The following is a 24,551-nucleotide window of genomic DNA, read 5'->3' on the forward strand; positions in this document are numbered from 1 at the left end:
ATCAAACATATCCTTGGATTACTTAAACAGTAATGCTTTGTGTGTACATTTATGCAATCCATCTACAGTACTCTGTAATTAAAAACTCATACAATAAATTGTAAATAAATAAATGTGCTTGGTATTTATACAGCCGTAGATATGATCATTTATAGTTGTGAGAGTCTCAGCGTGAGCTCCCAGCAATGGAAGTGAGACACAAATGTAGAAAAATGTGTACCCTTTCCTCCTGACTGCAGCATTAAACCCACAATTCTCTCATTGTCAATGGGCTATTTATACGCGGAGACAATTAAACAGCATTATTTCTTGTCTCTTCTGGCAAAGTTTGGGGAAGAATGACATTGGCTCCTTTCTCTTGAAAGGTAGCTGCATTAGAATGCTGTGGCTGTTCTGTGCAGCAGCAAAGTCCTTCCTTTGGTAATGAATAATGAGGGATGCCTTCCCGCTCCTAACGAAGGCAATGAGTCATTGTGAAGCCGATTGTTGTAAGGAAATGTAGGGGGGGGGAAAGAGGAAACCTTCCAGAAGACACTGATAGCCATTATAGCAGTTATTTATTTGTACATTTTCAGAAGACAACCAAGAAGATGCCGCAATCAATTTTTATTACTTTGTATGACTCTAAGTTAATTGTCGTGGAAGACTTCATTTTTGGAGGCTCCTACACACACTGAATAGCAAACATAAATGAGAAATTCAAATTGCATCTGGACATGCATATCTTAGGGAACTGTGCTAAAAAAAAGCATCTTAATTTTACAATCCCCTAACTTGAAGCATATGCGGGGGGGGTCCATCCCTCCCAGCTATTTTACAACTGGGGTCAGCGAAGCAGCAAGCAGCTTGAATGGAAAACTTTCATATTTACTTACGGAACTTGCTGATGAACATTTCTGATAAGCAATTAATTTTCCATTGCCAGAAATACAAACAAATGCTGAAGTTGCCACATCTCTGTTAGTTACAACGGCAGGTTTCTGACTTATGGACAAAATCCTTGTTTCACAAGCATGCTATAGAATTAGAAAGACAACTACCAGAAGAAGTCCTTGAAGCTGCAGGAAGCCGTTCTATACATAAACTCTATTGCCTAGATACCAGGAAATTATCTTACTGCCTCAGGCTGTAGTTCACAATTGTAGATACAAGTATAAAATTACACTTTCAAGACCTTAAACAATGTTCTGGGAGTGAATTGTAAATGAAATTCACATAACTGACATAAATTTATAGTTATCCACTGTACGTGGGCAAAGCACATTCACGCTCTCATGCAATAAGCCAGAGCAAAGGTAAGAGCTGAGTCTGCTGCAGACTTTAACTCAGCCTGTGAGACAGCAGCCACAAAGCCTCCACATCCTGGTGTGGATTCGGGGTGCTGGATTTCTGCAGACACTGACTGCTCTCCAGTAGGATTTCCACTGCTGTCCTTTGAACTGCTCTGTACAGGGAATGTAGCAGGCAGACCCAGGATTGGCTTCACTCCCCATTGCCTACACTGTCTTCCTTGGCTCACACATCGGGTAGGAAAAGCAGCACAAAGTGTCTCAATTGCTGTTGTGTATATTGTGAAAAACCCAATCTGGAGTGAACTGAACCCATCAGAACAGTCATGACTCCTTTAAGGGACAACTACATGAGAGAGCTGTTCCGAGATCTTTCTCCTTAAGGCCCTTCCAGGACAGTTTACTACGAAGTGGCAAACCAGCTGCAGTCTGAGACAGCAGGAATACCTGGAGTACCTCTAGCCCAGACTTCCCGCGGGTGAGGCAACCAGGTTATGCAGGTATCTTCCAACAGAGAGCTGAAGATTGTATGTTGAAAAGGGAAGCAGCAGGGATAGAGGTAGAGGAGGAAATGTGTCTGGCAAGAGCACTGGCTGATGGGGACTCCTCAAGTCACGTATGCTTTATGGTAGTACTATGTATCATATATTGTAGTCCAGTTCTGCTGCACAGAGGCTAGAGGTGTGTGTCTGGTCACTCAGTGTGATATAAGCTGGTGTCTGGCTATATAAAACAGTAAATTTTTACCGGATGAAGTTAGTTCTTGGTATTAAAAGTTACAAATGGAGCTGTGAAGGATTTAGCTAACATCCACACAACCGTCACGAAAAGGAGCAAGAAAAAAGGAAAAGGGAAAAAAACAAAACCCGAGCTGTACAACTGGGATATAAGGTCTCTATTGAAGAGCTACTTCATACGCTGTGTCCATTAATAACCTTCAATAGCTTCAATGCATGTTTGTCAAAGTAATGCAGATTTAGTACTGCCTCTAACTGTACCATGCTGAAGGACTTTGAAGGGCAAAATTCCTGAAAGCCAGACATAAGCAGAATTCCCTTTTTCCCCCTCTCCAGCTTACTTGTGCAATTGCACTTGTGCTTGGGGATTACGTCTCTAGATCTTAATAAAGCCTGCCATTGTTTCTCTGCCTTGTCTCCAGACAGTTGGAAACTAATACTCCAAACACAACAGAAGAACAAAAATGGTTGGAATAATGAGAGCCAGTGGCCTATTTTTGACCACTGCTATCCCCTTGACGGTAGCCTCTGCAGCAGGGCCTGCATGCTGCCCAGCATCTAATTATTTTTCATGGATGCAGGAATTTGATAAATTATAGGACGTGGCTCCCTTCCCCCTCCATGTACTTTAATTTTACATCTACCAATGTACAACTGTAATTATTTCCCTGAATAAGATCTTCAGCTCTTTTTTTTCCAATAGACACAATCTAAAGACAGATGCAACATCAATTAGCAATGACAGGAATGATTCCAGCAGACATCTGAATCCAACACAAACATTGTGCTCTCCTCCACCTGTCTTTCAACATGACAAGAAGTCATAATAATCGCTTATTTCTGGCGTTTGAATAGCTTTGGAAAAAAATGCTTTTTATGCATAAATAGGCACTGGATTTATGCAGCAATCCAGGGGAGGCCTGGAGTTTGGTGAGTCACGCTTGGCTTTGATCTGGAATGCCTGGGAGTTTTTGTCTCTGGCACTACTAAGCCCTGATGGTGGTTTGTCTACCTGTTGACACAGTGCACAGTGGCAAAACCACTGGAGTAGCAGTGCTGCTTCAATAGCACAAAATAGCTTCATGATTATAGCTGCAAGGCTATTTTAGATAAGTAATTGTAGAAAGTGGGCCAGCAAACACTTAATGGTACTGAAATGAGGTATGGGAATGTATCACTGAATGTGATCTCTAGATTTCTATAATCATATGTCCATATTTTCTTTACCCTTACTCTCTTCTCTTTCCCCAGTGTTCTTATTGCTGTTACACTTACAATTTCCCTGTAAATTCTATTTAAATCAGCTTGGTGCTTGGGATGGGATCAGTGTGCTTTCCTTAGGGATTATTTTGCTGTTTCAGTCTATAAAGAGTAAAAGAAAATTCAATATGAACATAAGAAAGAACTGCCCAGTTACCTCTGGATCAGCTGTTCAGAGGTGTTACGACAGCAGATGAGCAAGAGTTCATAAAGAATACTTGATGCTGTTCTATCACTTTTTGCATCTTCATTGTTATTCCTACCTGAGGCAAACCCTGCAGTATTTGTCTCAGATCCAGTCTGAAACACCACAGCACAATTCGTGACAGCTCAGCATTTAAGGATGCTGAAGAACAAGAAAATCTGCTTGGGGAGGGCAGCAGATAGAAGAAAAACATAAAGGGATCTCTCATAAAATTAAATGGAAACATTAAGAATTGATGGCTGCTCATCCAGTCTGCAAATAAGCTATTTTTGTTTTTATATAGTGAAGCTATTCAACAGAGATAGCAGCAGCCACATTTACATTATCTACGAACTTTCGTGGTGTTAAAAGGCTTTTCTAACTGATTTTTTGCCAAATTGGTGCAGCGGAGCCCTTACCTTGCTGGGAGTTGTTCACCTGTGGGCTTCAGAGGGGGCAGCTCCTGGGTGTAACAACCCATCAGTCTAAATGAAAGCTGCAAGATCAGGTCCTAAATTATGAAGAATAAGCCTTTCCCTGCAGCCAGTGAAAACCTCTAAATTGTCTCTTCTCTCATCATTGCATGGGTGATTTATGCACCCATTAATGTAAGTGTTTTTCTGAAAGTAATATACTTACAGCCTAATGCACCTCTGTGGAGCACTAATCGTACCCCTATTTTTAATTATCTAGAGAAAACTCCAGATATGAATCATCCAACATGGGGAATTTATGCAATTAAAGCTTTCAAGGCAAGAGACCTACCTCACAAGAAACGGAATAAGTCAAAATGTTTGCTAAAATTAAGGATCATCCTGTTCCCTCTGCTACAGGATATTCTCCAGGGTGCACTATTGAAGGAAGAAAAGTTGCCACTAGCAGAAAGGGCAGATTATGAAGAAAACAGTACTAGGAGTGAAGTCTTGTCCAGTCCTGCTTCACCTTTAGGATGCTTCCTTCCTACTACTTCTCAAAGTCTGACATGATGCTGGGCCAGGAAAGAAGAGAAAGCTGGGAAGATCCATGCAGACCTTCAGCAGGTAAACAGGAGGGAGGAACATGTAAGTGGGAATAAAAACATGCTGCTTTCCTGACTTCTAAACATTCAAGCCCCCAAGCTAAGCCATGAGCTACAAACACAGCTTAGCAAGAGCTGTTGTACACCTGAACGTACGCAAACCTATTGCATTTAATAACAGTGACTGAAATTCAACCTCTTCTCCTTTGTGTTGAGCAGAAAGGAAGATGTTTACAACATTTGTCCCTGCAAACACTTTCACCAATAACATATAAATACAACACTGTAGCTTTCTGCCTGTTCATTGAATGATCTTTTCCTTCTTTCACACTCAGCACGCCAACATCCAGTATTTAGTCTGCTGAAATGTTCACAAATCATTTTTCACCACTTCTCGCCCACATTTATTTGTAGGTGAAGGCATTGTACACACAGCCTAGCTTATATATAGAATGCCTCCATATTAAAATGGAAAATGCTTTAATAACTCTAGTGTCAGGTTTCATTTTTTTTCGAACCCATTAAGTTAGCATTATCCAGGATGCCATCCAAGCTGTATCTTTTCACATGAATTTAAAAGCTGTCCTTTAATAAGTGAAAATAAATACAAAGATGAATGAATTTGTATCTCTTCTGTGTTTATAAGATTAACACCGCAATCATACACATGCATGCTTACATTGAGCAGTAGGCTTACTGCAGATTCTAATTATAGTCTAAGGGTCCCATCCAGCTCCCACTGAATGAGTGGCAAAACTCCAACCCATTTCACAGAAGGTGAAATATAGACTAAAGCTGGCGCAGGACACACACAACTAAACCTCACTCCAATGAGAATCTGGAGCCCCCTAGATATCTGCCAAGGACTGCACAGACATAATTAATGCCAGGACATCAATGAAGTCTTTGATATAACTTCATAATTCATAATTTTGGAAAATTAGCCCTATATCAGCAGGAACCATACTTAAAGGTTCCTGTCAAAGAGAGAATTTTTAAGCACAGCCTGACATTAAAATCTTATCAACTCACTTGAAATTAAGTCAATGAAAAATTAAAGCTAATTTCTAATAAGCTTATGTTACATTCATAGACTAAAGGGCACTTGTCGAATGCAAAGAATAAGCACACCTTTTCATATGGAAACGATCCTCACATTTGAAAGACAGAGGCCAGAACAGAGGCTAAAAGGAACCATTTTAGACTGACTAAAACTTTTTTGTCTGTTTAAAGCTAATCGAAGGATACAGAATAATCACAGAAATAGAATATTAATTTCAAAATCTGGGATAAGACTGCCAAAAGTGATCAGTGCAAAATATGGTTTAGATAATGGGATTAGACATCTACAAAATGCATGTTTACTGGGAACTTACTATTACTCCATTCGGATAGTTTAGGCTGCGTATTCCAAACCAAAAGAGAATGAAACAGTCTGATGGGAAAAAATAAAAGCTAGCCCACAACACTGTGAATTCTAAACCACTGTGGATCTCCCCAGCAAAAAACCTGTAGGTGCATAAAACAAGTCCTAGATCTTTCTGGTTTTCAAGACACATAGAAAAGTCAGCTACCAATTATATCAGCGTGTTCTTGGAGTTGCTCTATTAATGACAATAGAATTACTTTGGCTTCAACCTAGTACAACTGAGGAAAGGATCTGGCCCCAAGATTACGAAATGGACAGTGCTACAGTGTAGGAAATGTCATATTAATACGAGCAAATGCATTTGATGGAAAGCCAGGTGGAAAGTTTTTCTTTTTCTTCAATGATTTACCACCTTCTTGCACAGAACTTGGGGAAAGTGAAGTTAAAAATCCCTTGGAGCTCCCTGTCAGAGTGGTCAGTGTTCCTTTAGAATTCAAAAAGTCCTTCCCTTGAGTAACAGCCTGATCACTTTGACTGAATTAATGCACCCACAGGAGGGAAAAAACATGTTTCTGTGTTTGAGTGACAGTGCAGATGTCACTTGCAGCCTGCAAATTCTCACAAACGTGAAGTCTCATTCCTCAGAGCTCACCTTATCTGTGACCAGCCGACGCTTCCCAACCCCATTAACTCCCCTATACAATCACACGTGGAAATCCCGACAACTCGAGGCAACCACAACTACTGTACAGTACTCCTGGACATGATAAGAGACAATCAGAGTTTATGTTGCTGACAACGTAGGAAAGTTATTGAGGTTGGAAAGGACAGTAAAATATGTATTTCAATTTCTGTATGTAACAGCAAAGAGGAAAGCTGCTCTTACGAGACGTGAATGAAGCCTGAAGGTGAAAAATACCAACACAATAATAAGATGTTTCTTCCTTACCAGCATATATAGTTTTCATACCTGCATGTGGCATCCTGATTAATTAAGAAAAATCTACGAGGGGATCTTTTATAATTAACCATGGGATGCACTCTGTTACATTTTCCATCTTAGGTCTGCTGTACTATCCTATTTTCCCCACATGTATTTTTGGGATGTTAAAATCTACTGAATAAACTTCAGCTTTGGCTATTCAGAAAAGCCTTTGAGTAAAGGAGCTCAGTGGGTAATTGAGATAGCGTCACGACTACAGTGTTCTATAAAAAACAGAGCACGATACAAAAAAGAGACAGACAGAACCGAGATCCAGATAAGACAGCATTGCAGATTAAAGGCATTCAGATAAACAGGATTTTAACTGACCTTAACATTTACAGGAATGGAATATATCCCCCTGCAGATCACTTCCTATTTAATCCCACTGTAATATCTGAAAGGTTAACAAATACACACTGCCACAATTAATTTGAAGCACATTGACTCGTTACAGGGAGGAAATGAGCTTGCTGTGAATATCAGCCAGGCCTGTGGCTTTCCTATCTGTAATCCGCTGTCCGACTGCGCAAGTGGACGGGCTCAGATCTTAGAAACAGGATGAGCAATGGCTGTGTCTGCCTTCCCAGAGAGCCCTGCTGACCTGGCTCAGGTCAAACATAAAGGGGGCACCTCCAAAACTTACAGGGCAGGCCAGCAGCTATGACCAATTGAATTATTGGTAGAACCAGCTGAAGGCTATGTAGTAATAACTAGTTGGTGTCAGTGAGGAAACATGCTGCCATCAGCCACCTTGAGGAGAGAGGACCAAGCTGATGGGAGATCGAACAGAGGAACGTTGCTTCCTCATGTCTTCTCTAGCTTCTGACCCACCCAGCAAGGCTACCAGGGCCACTGGGCCTTCTTCATCCTGTTTCAGTTTATTTGTTAAGAATAAGGGACCTAATTGAAAACACTGAATAAATTGATGACCTTCTCCTTGCTGCTGAGCACTCAGGTGAAGAGGTTGCATCTGGGTCAGCTGAGGTTGATAACTGCTTCTGTAGGACCTATTTGCTTGCAAAGGACTTCCAGGAAATGCTCTACCATGCAGCTTTTCCACGCTTCCATTCTCCCTGTGGATTCAGTGTGTGCAAGATCCCTACTTAACCAAATGCAATTAGCACCGAAGCACTCCATTTCAAGCAGTTTCATTTTAACCTGAATGCACACAAAATTAACACCTTTTCCACAAACGACAAGTATGTTGGGAGCTTAAAGGTATCTGTGCACACACACACATGCACAGAGCTGCAAGCACAGAAGCCATACATATCTAAAATGCATGGCAGAGCTGGAGTAAGAGACCCTTATTAATCTTTAGACAAGTATAATCCGTCAAGAGTTGATCCTGCTGTGAGCTACATTTTTGCTTTTTAACCTAGCAATAGATATGAACATGTCTTCTTTTGATTTGAAGGGTTATATCTATATTCCTATATATATATTTATATATATGCACATGAGGTTATGTGTGTGCAGTACTGGTGCAAGATCTCCATTCAGTGCAAGGCTGAGCCCTTGTTGTTATTGCAGCTGACATTTGCTTCCCATGGAGGAAAATTCAGCTCTGCATTGAGTCAGCAGGTCACAGATCTGGTTTTATCCCACATCTGAACAAATTTCACTTTGTCTGGGTCGTATGAGAGCCTTTTGCCAATGTGGTTTTGGTCTTTTCTGTACAAATGTTATGCTTGCCTTGCTATCTACAAAACCATTTGTGATAAAATGTGTCTGTCTACCTAGCTGGGTAATTTTTCCATGTGCAATTCCCCACTGAATTGAATGGAACCTGTATATGCATGTCTTCAAGCAGCTTGCTGCCACTGTGCTCATTTATGCATACAGCTGGTTTGCACAGCTCTGTGATCTCCTGGTTGATATGTGGGAATCTCTTCATCATCTTCCCATCTGCCAGGTACACTCAGCTCCTGAAAATTACTTCCCCTCAGCTGGTACACATCGAAGGGCATTGTCCTGAATAACAGTGTTGATGGGTGGCAGTCATAACCTAGTAAAAGGATGGTAGGCTGCTATTAACTTACATTGTATGCAATTTTTTACATGCCTTTTTTTTCTCTTCTTTTCCCAGTCTTCCTCCATGCTCCTACCATCTATCACTCTCTGCAGGTTTATACCAGTAACATCTCAAAAACCACTTTAAAGAAAATGGGTTCAATCTTCTCCTTGATCTTTGCATAAAACACTGACATCAAGAAGGAGTCCCACGTGTGGGATGAACATACAGAATATGCTGTTTCAGATGAAGTTTTGCGGCTATTAGGATCAGAAAGCCACGTGAATTCTCTGTGTGGTGTGAGTGGGCAAGAAAAGCCTCAGATGTTCCATGAGCCTGAACTTTTCTGATCTTTTTCAGGCCATGCCTAGTTAGCACCAAATTCAGAAAGCGAAAAAAATTAAGCCTGAATAATTTATCATGTCATGTTTATAAAATGCACTGCAATAAACATCTTGGCCCAGTTCACAACAACTACAGATAAAATCTCGCCTAATACGGAGATTAAAGAAGGACACCACAGACATTATTCTTACCTTTACTTGGAGTAATTTGTATCTGCATTTGATGTACATTTATAGATGTGGATGGGAGTAAATATAAAGTATTTGTTGCAAATACCTTTGAGAAGAAGCCAACCCTTTAGTCTGCATTGTCTGCAAAGTGCATTTCCTGAAGTTTCCTGTGGAATGCTACGTCCAGAAAGATGTGCAATAAACATTTAGAGGAAGTGTGTATAAATATATCTCTTTAATTTACTGTACTTTTAAAGACCATTTCTCCCTTGAAGAAACTCACAATGGCTACAGGGAAGCCTACCAACTGTTTTTCTGACGATCATCAATAATGCACAGTAGAGTTTTAAAGCCTGATAGATGGATATATTGATGGTGAAGAGGCTCAAAGAAAGATGAATGCAGCCCAGTGAATGAAGAATGCAACCTAGAGGGGAGGATATTAGTGAGCTTATAAAATGGATTTTCTTGGGGGAAAAATGCTCTTTTCAGGGATGCCTGCCCACTATCTCTGAAAAGTGCCTTTGTTGTAAGCAGTGTAGAACTTTCTATTTTTGCATTTTATTTAATCCTTCAAAGTTTTTTTCCATTGTACATTCTAGGTTTAATTTCACTTCATGCTTCTAGGAGCTGAGCTGCTGTGGCAATGTTCTCTCCATCAGAAATAGAAGGCACGCACTGTTTCAGGTGTAAATGAAGAGGTAAGGTGACAGTATCTCAAATGCTGGCTGCCCGATCACCTGCTTTACTCCATATATTCTTCCAACTTGTACTTGTTGGGAAAACAAACTTTCCAAATGAATTGTTGTCAATATAAAAATGCATTCTGATTGCCAGTGCCACTGGTGGTTCTGCAGTTATGAGCAAGAATCTAAGTTTATTTCCCTCTAGGGCCTCTACAGAAAACTGAGGGAGATTAACCACTGTTTTTTGCAGCTAAGTGTGAAATACTGGTTGGGTCAATAACTTGCCCCTGCTGCTGTTCTGTTAGCTGTTGAAAGCTGGCAAAGAGACATGTCAGTGTGGAGTCAAGTGCAGGTCTGATCGTACTGAGACCTCCAGCCTGGACTCTCTGACTTCTCGGAATATTCTTCCCTGCATCTGTGTAATCACAAGAACTCCTTGTCAAACCAGCATTGACCCACTCTCCAGAACTACCCTTCTGCTTGGCAAGAAGGGAAAATAGGAAATGCATAAAGACTTTCTGTAATGAAACTGAGTCTTTTGTGATGGAGCAGCTGTAATGACTCATTCAGAAAACACATCTGCATCCCCAGGTATGATGGTCCCAGGATTCACTGAACCACAACTGCACCCCCATGGAAGGGCTATTCAAGGAGAAAATCTCTGCAGGCTTTCCAGATGATCTGCAGCCCTCCTGAGGATTCTCTTTACAGAAGGCTAACATCTGGTTCCAGTTTTGGAGCCATCTTCAACTAATCTGAATACAAATTTAATGAATGCCAGTTATTGTCACCATCACAAGTGATTCAAATATGGTTAAGTTCAGCCGATCTTGTCTCCATCTGTTATTTAGAGGTTTGCAGTCACAAGTCCAGTGCTATAACTGATGTAATAAGCCAAGCGAAACAGCCCCTCAGACCCCCACCAAACAGCAAAAACCCCAAGGTTCACAAAGGTAATGGCTAATTTTACCTGTCCAGCCTGCAAGACAGCAGCAGTAACCGGTGACAGGATCACACCCATCTGCATGGCTACAGTCACAACGTTCACTGCAATTAAGACCATATGTTCCATCCTTCCAAAAATATAAATAAAAAAGTCTCTCAGTAATCAGTTTTTTGTTCTAAAATGTGCAAAATCATCCATCATGTCCCTCAATGCTGAGTTGCATTTTTTAAATTAACATACAGGGAGGATAAAAACAACTCAGTGCGTAACATTTCTATAGAGAACCAAATGAGGAATCACTTTAGAAAATGATGTTCAAGCAAATGCTGGTAACAGAGCAATAGCTCTGATACAATATAATGCAAAATAGAACACATCTATTTGAGTGCCAGAATGCCAATCTGTTATTCACACATGATTTCCTTCAGCTATCCATAGACAAAATGAGACACTGACCTATTGTACATTCAGAAAAGCTATGTGGTGTGTGGCTTTAAAGGGGGTGCAAGACCCCCACAGCTATACTTACAGGGCATGGCTGGTCACAGTACTCCCCTTGCCATCCGGGTGAGCAGAGACAAAAGCCATCAGCTGGCCTGCAGGCTGCTCCGTTTGTGCAGTAACATGTCTGGTTACAGTTAAGACCCCAGCTTCCACTTGAACATGGAATAGAGCAATCCACTCCTTGCCAGCCTAAGGAAACATATGAGAGAAGATTTGGGATGTTTTCATGAAAAAAGCAAGGCAGAGGCAGCAGTTTGAAAAGTGCAGGACTTTGATTCTAGGGAAAGTTTCCTCCTGATCTTGGTGTAAAGGGGGCAAATGCCTTTAAACTTACAGAGGGTAGACTTAGATTAGACAGTAGGATGAAACTCTTCCCTGTGAGGGTGCTGAGGCGCTGGCACAGGGTGCCCAGAGAAGCTGTGGCTGCCCCATCCCTGGCAGTGTTCAAGGCCAGGTTGGACACAGGGGCTTGGAGCAAGCTGCTCTAGTGGAAGGGGTCCCTGCCCATGGCAGGGGTTGGAGCTGGATGAGCTTTAAGGTCTCTTCCAACCCAAATGAGTCTGGGATTCTGTGTTTCTACAATAAATTAAGACAATCTTGGAGTCAAAGACTGGCCCTTTTTTTATGACCTCCCAACTTCGTCTGCTGGCATCTATACGTACAGGAGAGTGATACAGGTATCACTGTGTTGGATGCTCACCAGATTCAGGTATGCTCCTCTGGGACCTGCTTGGACAGCACAAGACAGTGCAGTACTGTCTAGCAGGATAGAGACCTGCTGATCAGTGAGAATGTAAGAAACTTGTCATTTGATGCTGCCTGTTTCTTACCTCATATTTTTTTGAGAATGCTGTTTAATACAAAGAAGCTATTACACCTAAAAAAAGACCAAGGCCATCATTTCTAACCATTAAGGCTCAAATCTTAACTACCAGCCGCACAATGGCTTTCATTACACTGCAGCTGTATGTAATGGAGTTGAGCAGTAACTCATGGTTTATACACCCTCATTAAATAGGGTTCTACAGTGATCTATTAATTCCTGTTTGAAATGCCAGGTTTTATTGTTATTTCCCTCACTTTTGTTTTAGGGCTTATGCATGCCATACAGGCATAGCTCATGTTGGGATTCTGGGGGAGGGTACCGCTACACAGGGAGCAGAAGACACACTGTGCTATGGAGCAGTACCAGAGTTCTCAAGTGATTACTGAATACATGGCTTATGCTCACTACCAAGCAGACAAAGGAATTATGAACATACACGGGAAGCAAAGATGTTAGTCTTGCAAGGATACTCTGGAGCAGGGAAGACTTCCTGTTTCCCTAAGTAAAAGACAGCCCCATCCTGCAACTCCATGTCAGCTCAGGAGACAGAAGGTACCTGAACATTTAGATTAGATATTAGGAAGCTCTTCCCTGTGAGGGTGCTGAGGCGCTGGCACAGGGTGCCCAGAGAAGCTGTGGCTGCCCCATCCCTGGCAGTGTTCAAGGCCAGGTTGGACACAGGGGCTTGGAGCAACCTGCTCTAGTGGAAGGGGTCCCTGCCCGTGGCAGGGGTTGGGACTGGACGAGCTTTAAGGTCCCTTCCAACCCAAACCAGTTTGTGGTTCTATGGGTCAGGTTTCACTGTGTTAGGGCGCAGGGAGGACAGGGAGCTGAGGATGGCAGCAAGGGCAGACAGCCAGAGCCCACTCCACAGTACCAAAGTGCAGGGTTGGCAGCTGGAATCAGCTAGAGCCCAGATTACCAGGAAAGCCTGTGGGAATGAGAGCAGCCCAAGCTGGAGGCAAGCAGTCTGCAGGCCAGGATCAGGCCTGCTGAGGATAGCCATGGCTGGCCACAGCCCAGTGCAATGGGCTAAAGACTAGACAGAGCCTCTGCCCCTGGCCCACTTGTGTCACTCTGGCCACTGAGGGGAGAACGTGGAGGGGCTTTTGATTCTTGAAGAAATGGGGCTGCAAAATGATAGAGATAAAACCCAGCAGCCTGGGGATTGCTCTGCATGTCCTCTGGAGAGGAGCCATGGATCTGTGAGCACGCTTAGTTCTGTGACCTATTCTTGCAGCAGAGCAGGGAAGTCTGGCCCCTGTTCAGGGCAGAGACAAAACATCCAGTCAAGCCCCTGTTGAGTTTTGATACTTGGGCAGACTGTTGAATTACCGACAGGCACAATAAAATAGTGGAGTTAGTGACTGCACAGCTGTGCCACTTGAAAAGGGGAGAAGCATTGATGCCAAATTGCAGACAATTGTTAAATCTGAATTTTGTTTACCTTCTTTGCAATAGCACAGCCCATCCACAGGGGAACACGCACCATCATTTTTGCAATTACAAACTGATGAGCAGTTGGTTCCATAGGTTCCTGCCATGCAGGTAAGGGTGCAGTCATCTCCCTGCAAACCAAAAAACATCAGAGTCAGCTCAAGGAATTGGAATCGCAGGAAATTCCCATCTCTGCACAGGGAGGCTTTCTCTTTCGAAACAGTGAACAGAGTGTTATGAGCTGATTGCTGAATCTTCAGCACTTGAGCAGTTACCGCTGCTTCCCATGATTATGATGCAATTAGTGCTTTGATTGACTTGGAGGAAAGGGACAAGTTTCTGGCATTCATTCAGCAGGAGGTGGGGAAGTTACAAAAACAAACCTCCTAGAACAGATGTCAGATCATTAAGCAAAACATCACTTACAAAACACTAATCACAAAATATACAGTCTGAAACTGTGCAAAGATTGCTCTGCAGTTCTTGGAAAATAGATTCTAAGAATAGGGTTGTTAAAAAGCTAAAGGAGCTCGTCCCTCCTCGCCTTCCACAGGTTGGCAGAGAGGGAAACTACACAGCAGGTGCATTAGACCTGTTTGATGCATGGCTGGTACCTGCATTTGTTTTGAACTACTTTGAATGAGGCTGTGGCTTTAGGAAGAATGCTGAACAAGGAGTGATGGGCATGGCAGAGAGAGGAGACACACAGAGCCAGTCTCTGTCCTGTTTCTGCTTTAGGTGTGGCAAAAGTAAGGGTAAATACTTGTATGTTACAGAAACAGAATGTAAACTACGGTACTGTATGCACTGTGTGGCTTAGAGACAGTTCTTGCTAATGTTGTTCATCTGATGAAACAATGACATTAAAATGGGAGCACAAGTCCTTTAAGCCTACTTACTGAGTCCCCTAGTCGGTTCTACATACTTCAGCATATACAGTTTGTTTGTGCTTCCTTTTCTTCTATGTGTAGTCCTGACTTTCCCGTCACAAATTAGCTCTGGAATTTACTTTTTCAGTGAGTCAAACTTCAATAATTTAGTTCTATGTTAGAGAAAGCTCTCCTACTCCAAAGTTAAAGAGTAACTACATTGCACAGTGTGACCTATACCATCGCTCAGGGGAAAAGATACTGGTCAAAATGTATTTTTGGAGGTGAGAGGCTCCACTGTTTGATAGGAGGATCCATTTATCAGGAGATAAATGCACACAGTGTCAGCTTCCCTATGCCATGGCAAGTACTTCCAGGAGCCTGTATATCACAGCCTCAGACACTGAGACAGTAAAAGGAAATATGAACAGATTCTTGAGCACCATAAACCCCATATGCTCGCTGTAGCAGTTCTGCCTAGCACCAGGATGACTCAGCCTATTTTATACTAAAACCTTTGGTCTAGGGGAAGTAAAAGAAACGGATAAAATCCATGTTGCTCAGAAGTAAATCCTTCAAGTCCCTGATTTTTGAGTGAAAGCAGTGTTTGCAGAAGATGCTATCTTTGACCTTGGTGGAGCAAAACAAGTTCCCCTGAAAAGGCCTGGCAGTAAAAGATGCTGTCTTGACAGGCAGAAAATCCAAAGCAGGCTGCCCCTCATTACCCTGCCAGCATGCCTACAGAATGAGCTTGGGAACCCAGAGCCGAGCGGGATGGCAGAGGGGCATTCAGTCTCCACGCCTAATCAATCCTCTGCCTTTCTCCTGTGTGTAACAATTAGACAGCCAATTAGTGCCACTTAAAAAGCCACATCTTGTGTGAATGAAACTCCCAACTCATTTCATGTACAACACAGAACTGCTGGTACTGGTAATAATTTCTATGACAACTGACCTTATAGGAATTTGAACTTGCGATCTGGAAGTGAAAGAAAATTCCTTTGAAAAGAGAAATAGAACAGAGTGATGTGGAGCTAAAATATCCCCTTGGGAACTGGAAAAGTGCCTTGAAGATGGAAGTTGGAAAGATCAGAGGAGGTCTGGAAAACTGCAGCTTAGGAGAGGAATGACCAGGTTGTACCAGGCTTTGAGCAACCTGGTCTGGTGGAAGGTGTCCCTGACAGTGGCAGGGGGTTGGAACTGGATGAGCTTTAAGGCCCCTTTCACACAAACCATTTTGTGTGCTCTATGATTCTATGACTAACTAAACCAGCATCTGGGCTATGGGTTGAAGCAGAAGGTGGATTTCCAGTCCCTCACTGACTTTCTGTGACTGCACATCAGCTCGTGTTATGCAGTAAGTTCCCGCTGGCCATGTGCACAGCAGGCTGGTGTGGGTTCACTGGTTTTCCATAGGCTCACTCTGTATGGAGGGCAGTCAGACACAGACACTTTGGGCATCCCAAAGAAAAGGTGCTGTCCACCAGCTAAACATCAGGCTGCTTCATCTTTATTCAGCATGCCTTTGAGTTTTGGCCTTTGCTTTAATGTACTGTGCTTTATGCACTAATAGAGGGTGGTCATTCTGGCTGTCCACCCTACACACACTTACTTTGCAAAGAAACTTTAACTGAGAAAATAACTGGCTTAATGAGGTTTCTATCACTGGGTTTGACAAGCAGGACCTTCAGAGCTTGCCGAGTGACAACTGCCAAATGCACTTCACTTCTTAATTACATAAGAGGAAAATGCACTTGAACTATAGCACTGGCTCTAAGGTTTTATTAATTATAAATGCACACCTCGTTATTAACATTTTGAACTTGATTTGGGAGGGTGACCTATGAAATGAAATGCATTCAGGTATTGTTAAAGATATGGAAATTCCACTTCCCTCTTGCCACCTGCCCTAGTGAATAAGGCTGCAGTATACGTCCATCCAGTTGTTAATGAGGTATATGTTCTTTCAAACTGATTTCAGCTGTTGTGCATTGAATCTTCACTCTTGCAATCTGGTACTTTATATTTCTATCTATTTAGTAAAATTAATCAACAGCTGTGCTCCTTATGTTGATTATTCTTTCTTCTATTAAGATCGGGAGGTTAATGAGAGTAGTGAAAAGCCTGGATGTGGTGTACGTGATAGGAAGGAGTAGCTAATTCAATCGAACGTATACCCCTGAAAATGTTAAAGCTATATTAAGAAGTCTAGCTATAAATAACTTGGTATTTCACATCTCTGTTTTCCAAGTCAGAATGATCCATATGGACATCACAAACTTTCAGAAGTGCTCCGTTTCCTTCATCATTTTCACTCAGAAAACCTAATTTATCGAAATATAACCCTGAAACCTGTCCAGTGTACTAGGTCCTAATTTCAGGGGTCAGATCTGACTCTAACATAATGGAAAAATTCTCTTTATGGGAAGTGGGACTGGGGCCAGCTCCAGTAAATGCCTGGCTCCATGTATGAACGGGATGTTCGTGCCCTCTGCTTTGTACTTCACCTTCCCAGTCTGGGAGGTGGCACCTCCCAGCTGCTCAGAAGCAGAGTGAGTCTCTTTTTGTTAGAACTCAGAATCTGACAGGAGTATCCCAACATGGCAAAGAGAAAGGTGGGGGATCAGTAATCCCTGGGACCTTAAAAAGTCAGCTTTAAATCAAAGTGAATGGTGGCAGTGATGTAACTAATACCACCCATATGACCTTCTATACCTTGAAGTACTTCAGAAATACTAATTGTTGCTAAAACCAGATGACAGACCTTTCCAGCACCATGACAGGTTTGGGCATACAGTTCTTGATATTGTTAATTCTCCCCTATGTAGGGAGGGTTAGGCCCAAGGATCCAAACTCCATTAATAACTCAGTCTACCAGCTCACCATCCATCAGCATCAAATATTAACAGACTCGGAGGGCCAGATCATACATCTTTCTGGATGGCAGTCAATAACACGTCTTGTTTCTGTTAAAGGAGAGGGGATGATTTTCTTCCACAAAAATTATTGTTGTACAGCATTAGTAGAGCTTCAAGACACACTGCTGCTGCCTTAGGTGTTAGCTGTGTTAACAAGCTCTGGATACTTCACAAAATGTTTTCCCTGGATTAATGTTGCCCCAACAGATTAGATTGCCTGTTTCTGTTAAACCTACATTCCTGCTGTAAACGATGCTTGACTCCCTTTAAAATCCTTTTTCAGTGTTCAATAGAAAGATTTCTATTTATTCCTGTACATTTTGGATCACGCCTTTAAATCTGTGAAATGCATTTTGATAGGGGAAAAAAAAAGGTATCCCAGGGCAGAAGGGGAGTTAATAACCCAGTAATGGTCAACACCACCTGGCAACGTCTGCACCCATACCTGGTCTGTCTCAAAGCGTGATTATTTAAGGATGGGGAATTAAGGATTTCAGAAGCAGCTATGATCTACAGGAATAGATTTGCCTTGGGGGGGGCTAAAGCCTGATTGCACTGAAGTCAGTGGCAAAACAGAAAATCAATTTTTCCAGGCCTCTGCAATGCAGAAGACTAACAGGATGTTATTGAGCTTGGCCTCAAGTTTGCAAGATAAAGACTTATGTGACAAGTTTGTGCTTAAGGTTTAATCTGTCAAGGTGCTGAAAATCCTCGGCTCCTGTGCAGATTGTGAGGGGGACTGACAACACTGGAAGGCAGCATATTTGAACCTTTGTAATCTGCAGTGTGACTCCAACTAATCTGAGATTTTTAACACGGTATCTGGTTCCTCCTTCTCCCACTCCTCACCTTTTCTTGTGCCAGATGAATTAGAGGTGCAGCACCTGCCACCAGCCACAGGGAACCTCAGTGCTGGGTTCTCAGAGCTCTCAGCAATGCGCATTAAATAGAAAGAAGGGCATGGTGCAGTGCCATATATATGCAATGATAAACAGATCAGAGAGACAAAATGCACGTGCTGTTTGTACCTGATGTCTGTGTGTCCAGATAAGCTGATCGCTATGGATTTAGCACATAAAAGTATATATTTATGTGTACACACATTACATGGCACACCAGTGCGCTGGTACACAGTGTCTGTGCACTGATGCAGATCACAGATACAGTTCTGTATGTTTACTTATTTAATTGTGACATTTACAGTTAACCCAAAGTGGTTCTCCACAAACATTCCCTCAAGGTAAACATATGGTATCCAGCAACACAAGCCGTCAGAACAAACCGATTTCCTTAATGGTGTTCTAGTGGAAATTAATGTGCTCTTCATAAGCATATTAGCAGCAGTAGGAAACTTTGTACTTTTACCGGTCTTCTCCTCCACCCCAGACTCAAAGAATTTATTCATGACCTTACCACACGGCATCTTTAGTTTCCCAGACATAATGATGTCCTCTGGCAGAATTCCCTTCCCCTCTGGGTGTTACTAATTACTCTCTGCAGATGCTATTATTGGTGTTAATGATAAAATGCAGAAGAAAGGTTGGGGAAGGATCTTGTGCCCCGCACAAGCCAAGCGTTCAGTTTGCAGGTAATCACTTTTGTTAAGAACTGACAAATGTTCCTTTATTAACTTTGCAGCATCATACAATGTAGCTGTGCTAGAATTTGATATACATCTAAACTGGCATAATGAAACAATTATTCCATCTCCTTTTCCTTTGTCCATGGGAGAAGATGGGGTAAGGTGGAAAGGATGGGAAAGAGCTTTCTTATATTTATGAAGTGACTTTGCAACTCATGACTCACCCAAAGAGAACCAGGCAGCCCTGAATGCTGAAGTCTGTCATTAAATCATAAAGAGCTTGAAAAGCCATCTGCAAAGCCTTCCCCAGTCTGCACCTCAGTAGCGTCACAGCCCTCTGCAAGTGTACTGTCAAAACTGGACATATCACAAGGACTAAGCACAGCTTCCCTTGAGAGTGGGAAGAACTTGCCCCTTTGCCTCCTAAAGTCTTACAATGATTTATAAACATTTACAAATGGATGTCAGCATTTTATCTCACCTCTGGATTTGCGCTAATATGCTAATTCATACAGTAAACCTCACAGTAAATGCCAGGTTCAAAATTAGCCTGACACTGATTTGCAAATTTGGTGTTTCATCAAAAATATTCAGCAAAAGATGCACACAAACAAAATGGAAACTTTATTTAGAGAGCGGTAAGTAAAAATATTATAAATAATGTTAATTTTAAATACTTATAGGACTTTAGTAAATGCTATTTAATTTCATTTTACTGGTTATAGCCAGAGCTGTTGTTACACAAAAACAAAGCTGGGAGCACTGACAATGAGGGGAGTAAAAGTTACCACAAAAGAACTGTGGTTTGTTATTTTCCAAATTGTTCGTACAAAATCAAGTTGAACTTGGTAGATTCCTATTTTATAAACCCAAATATATTTGCTGCTGCTGGCATAACACATGGGGTTTGGAGCAACAATTATCTATCCATCTTCCCAGAGGGGACCTTCGCCATCACACTGACCTTGGGAAGCCATTAACGGCAGCTTAGGACTCTTTAGGCTCTGATTAGGACTTTGCTACCTAGAGCATGATTTGTACCTATTAAGATTAGAGAACTTGTGCAGCCTGTCAGTCTGGATACCATGTATACATATATAAAGCTGGAATTAACTGCACAGAGCTTGTGGTTTCCAGCACAGTAATTCCCATCTGTAAGGGTTTTACTATGGAAGATGCAAGGATCTGTGTGTCTCAGAAGTCAGGCACTGCACATGGCTCAGGGTGCTTTCAGACTGGGAATCCAGGGCATGGGCCCTGAGGTCTTGTGTCTGAATATGTCCCTATCCCACTAACTCATGGGAAAGAGGTAAGGGAGGCAAGGTGCACTACCGGCAGCAGAGCTGCCCTGGCTGCCCTCATTCCAGGAACAGAGGGATTTTTTCCATAGGGTATTCCATGACCCTTGTACAGTAAACCCACGCAGGCAAACTAATAGACACTGTGTGCAGGACAGGTCTCATCTTTGGAAGCACAGGGTGCACAGAATCTCACCACTCCCCTGTCCTCCAGCATCTTGGCTCCAACATGCTTCATACATCCAAGAGGAACAATAAAACTGATGGTGGACTGGTGCTGTGTAAGAACAAAGCCAGTAAATTCCAGCTTTGTGAGGCTTTTTTTTTGCCTCAATGAAATCAAGTGAAGACAAATACAAATAGAACTCCCATTACAAAAATTGGATTTTGCATACTAAACCCCAGCAAAGCTGAGGTTGGATTTCTGTCAGTGAGCGCTTTAATTCCCCTCACCACCAGGGAATAGTTTTCAAGTTTCCACTACAAATATGCCCAGTATCAGTCAGTTATCTGCAATTAAAAAATCCATTCCTCCCGTTCAAGCCACCTAAATATGGGCATTAAAAACCAAGAAAGAGAATTCAATAAAGAGAGCAAGGGGGGGATTGCACCCTCCCCTCTGCTTCCTGGAAATCAAAGTAGCACTGTTGCTGGCCAGAAAATCTAGACTAACTTTACAACACTTGAATATCTGCCTGGTTTAGTATTTGGGCCTTAACTGCAGAGCACTTTACTGTCAGCAAGGCAATGAATACAGCACCATATAATTAAATGTATTCACCAGGAAAGTAGTGAGGAGAGTAAAAAAGATGATCATCAACCTCTGAACATGATTTTTTTTAATGCAGTCAGCACTTTTCACCTAATAAAATATCACAGAACACATTTATCCAGGAGGGACCTCTCCCAAAATAGGAGATTGGATTTAGACTGGCTAAAACAACTCCTACATCATTTCCCCGGGACATTTCACAGGTGAGAAGGAGCATCATACCTGAGAGGACAACCTCCCACAGGCAGGCTGTAATGGAGTACAAGCAGCACAGCCATGCACAGCTCAGAGAACATGATGGAGGTCAGTGTTCAGCTAAATCAGATGATGTTCAGAGCTTGGCCAGCCCCAGCAGTTGGCTACAGAAGGGCAAGATATGAAAATAAACTCCTAATTCTGCAGGAGGTTGTTTATGGAGCAGATATTTCAGGTGGAAATGAAAATATCTATAATACATGGGTTTAGATTTAGTTAATGGGAAGATGGATACTCCCACCTGGAGTACTGCATCCAGCTCCGGGTCCCTAACACAAGAGGGATGTGGAGCTGTTGTCTTCACAGACAGAGGAGGCCACAGAGATGCTGTGGAGGCTGGAGCAGCTCTGCTTTGGAGCCAGGCTGAGAGAGCTGGGCTGGGTCAGCCTGGAGAAGAGAAGGCTCCTGAAGGGGAGACCTTAGAGCAGCTCCAGTGCCTAAAGGGGCTGCAGGAACCTGGAGAGGAGCTTTGGACAAGAGCCTGTAGGGACACAGAGGCTTGGAGCAACCTGCGCTAGTGGAAGGTGTCCCTGCCCATGGCAGGAGGTTGGAACTGGGTGAGCTTTAAGGTCACTTCAACCCAAACCATTTGATGACTCTATGATTCTATGACACCATGAAGTAAAATAAATTGTCCTCTAAGTAGTGGGGCCAAAAGAGCCTTGTTTTCCACAGATTTATATCCTTAGTCCCCCAGTCTTTCCTTCCCAATTGTAGGAACACTGTCTCTCCATCAGGTCTCCTGTGACACTTTGCTAGCAAAGGACACTCAGATGGGCACATGGACCTCAAATTCACATAATCCCCCCCCTGCACAACCATGTTAAAGATACCATGCACCCATTACCTAAAAAGGAAGAATTTTGCCTGAATGAAGACTGACTATTAAGTCATGACATGGAATAAATTGATTCCCATGCTCCCAGACTTGAAGGTTTCTATTTATTGGTTTATTCCTGTTTTCCCTCAATTATTCAGAAGTTCTTAGTAGACTGCATTTTAAGATGTTTGGGAATAGCCTACTGTAGCCAAGATTAATTCCTCAGCTAGACTTTAAGTATAGAGACATAGGCAATGGAGAGGCAAAACCAGCCCAAGGTGAACTATCACTGATGATGCAAGAAGCAGCACAAGAGGGAAAGTCCCAGCTTGGCTACAGAGAGAATAGTGGGATGAACCTGAAGGAACAGCAAAAAGACCTGGAAGTTTCAATGTGTTCTGAACAGTTTGGAGAGGTTCATTTTGCCAAAGTCAGCAAGAAGGAAATGCAGTCTCTTTGATAACTGATATTGATGGGAGTTTAGGTCTGGGGGTAAAGTGAAAGACTGGGATATAAGAATTTCAACTAAAATAACTTCAAAAAATGGAATATAGAACTGTGCCCTGGGAAACCGGGCTGGGAAAAGTTATAAATGATATCCACATGGTGCTTGAAAAATGGATAAAGCTGAGAATACTAGTGAGACCATCAGTCACAATAACACAATCAGGTCCTCTACGCTATCTGTGTCTGTGTCCTAGATCCCCCTTTTCTTGGTTGTGGACTCTGAGGAATACACTGTCCTTCAAACTTGCATTTTCTTCGTATCTTCTACAGGAAGATAAACTTGAAAACCCATCTGATCAATTTTCTTAAGCTTACAAAGTACTTCACAAGTGGCTGTGAAGCAAGAAGCAGATCTCAAGCAGGCAACAAGAAACCTCTCTGTTCTATACAGCCTAATTAAGAGTGAGCTGGAAAACTGTTCTTGAAAGGAAAGAACTGCCACTTCCCAGCTGTACTGAAGTTTTCCTATCATCCTGACTGCATGTTGGAAGGTCTGAGTTCATTAACATGAATTCAAAACATCTCGTGCCCAGTGTTTTGGTACATTCCTCACATAAACAGAGCTGGTCAGGGATCATTTGTACCTATCAGGATTATTGCATATTTATAGACTAGAGGAAAACTATCTGTGAGTTGCATCTTGATATCCCTTTTCATTGATGACCTCTGAACTTTCTTACCCACTTCTCCATGCATACAAAAGTACATATTTATGTGCATAAAATGGCTGGGTTTTGTAGGCCACTGGGACCAGTAACAGGCTATAAAGTTGTGCATCCCAGGGCTACTAGGGCTGATTCAGGCCAGGTCAGTGCAGATTGAAAATTATCTTCTCTTGGCCGTGCAGTGGCCTGCATGAAATGACTTTGGTCTCAGTCCAGCTCACTGTGGATCAGTACGTACATCACAAACTGCATTTCTATCAGCAGTGACTGGCAAATTTGCTGGCAGACTGAGCTCTTGCTCCATTTTACCTTCACAAACCATTGCTTCAGGTCAAGCTTGGTGGCATGGCTGTGTTCTCTGCTTCAAAGTCCCCATAGGACTTTTTCAGAGGACAAGCAGCAGAGATACTCAGAGCTGTTGGAACAGCACCCTTCATGAGAAATTCTTCCCTGCGTGGGTGCTGAGGCGCTGGCACAGGGTGCCCAGAGAAGCTGTGGCTGCCCCATCCCTGGCAGTGTTCAAGGCCAGGTTGGACACAGGGGCTTGGAGCAAGCTGCTCTAGTGGAAGGTGTCCCTGCCTGCAGCAGGGGTTGGAGCTGGATGAGCCTTCGGGTCCCTTCCAACACAAACCAGTCCATGATTCTATGATTCTAGGACAAGCATTGCAAGTCACCCAGATTGTACTGCAGGTACCTTTCCAAGAAATCAATCCACTTCTGAGGTGGCCCTGCCACACCTAGACTAGGAAACAATGAACATCACCTCAATGCAGAGAAACTGAATGTGGTCTAAAACCATTATTTCGATAACAACTCACAAATGGATTCTTCCAGCTCTGCTGTGTTACAGGAGAAAATATCCTACATTCAGATCCAAACAGGGAGGATCGTTATAGGAAGGCCACCTGTGTATTCCCAGGTTTTCAGCCTAAGCTGCTCCACTATTGACTTTTATATCAACGAACCAGGTGCTTGCTGCCTATTAGGCTTGTTGGTGTTCTCCCTCCGGAGCTCCTATTCACCAATTAGACATTCCAGCTGGAGCACCAGCAGCTGCAGCATTTAGGAGCCCGTGTTTTCCTAAACCCTGACAGC

General features: G+C 42.6%; 1 protein-coding gene across 2 annotated transcripts in view; it reads right to left on the reverse strand.

Moving 5' to 3' along the window:
- Nucleotides 1-24,551, reverse strand: part of MEGF11 (multiple EGF like domains 11) — a gene marked incomplete at both ends in the record, with an annotated part of 198,984 nt that overhangs the window by 42,483 nt on the left and 131,950 nt on the right. For both annotated transcript variants that reach the window (XM_080626389.1, XM_080626390.1), the window contains 3 exons: nt 11,028-11,130; nt 11,533-11,696; nt 13,781-13,901. In XM_080626389.1, the coding sequence (XP_080482515.1) occupies nt 11,028-11,130; nt 11,533-11,696; nt 13,781-13,901 (388 nt within the window). The remainder of the gene's footprint in view (nt 1-11,027; nt 11,131-11,532; nt 11,697-13,780; nt 13,902-24,551) is intronic.

Source organism: Psittacula echo, assembly GCF_963264785.1.
Source record: "Psittacula echo genome assembly, chromosome: 10".
Lineage (NCBI taxonomy): Eukaryota > Metazoa > Chordata > Aves > Psittaciformes > Psittacidae > Psittacula > Psittacula echo.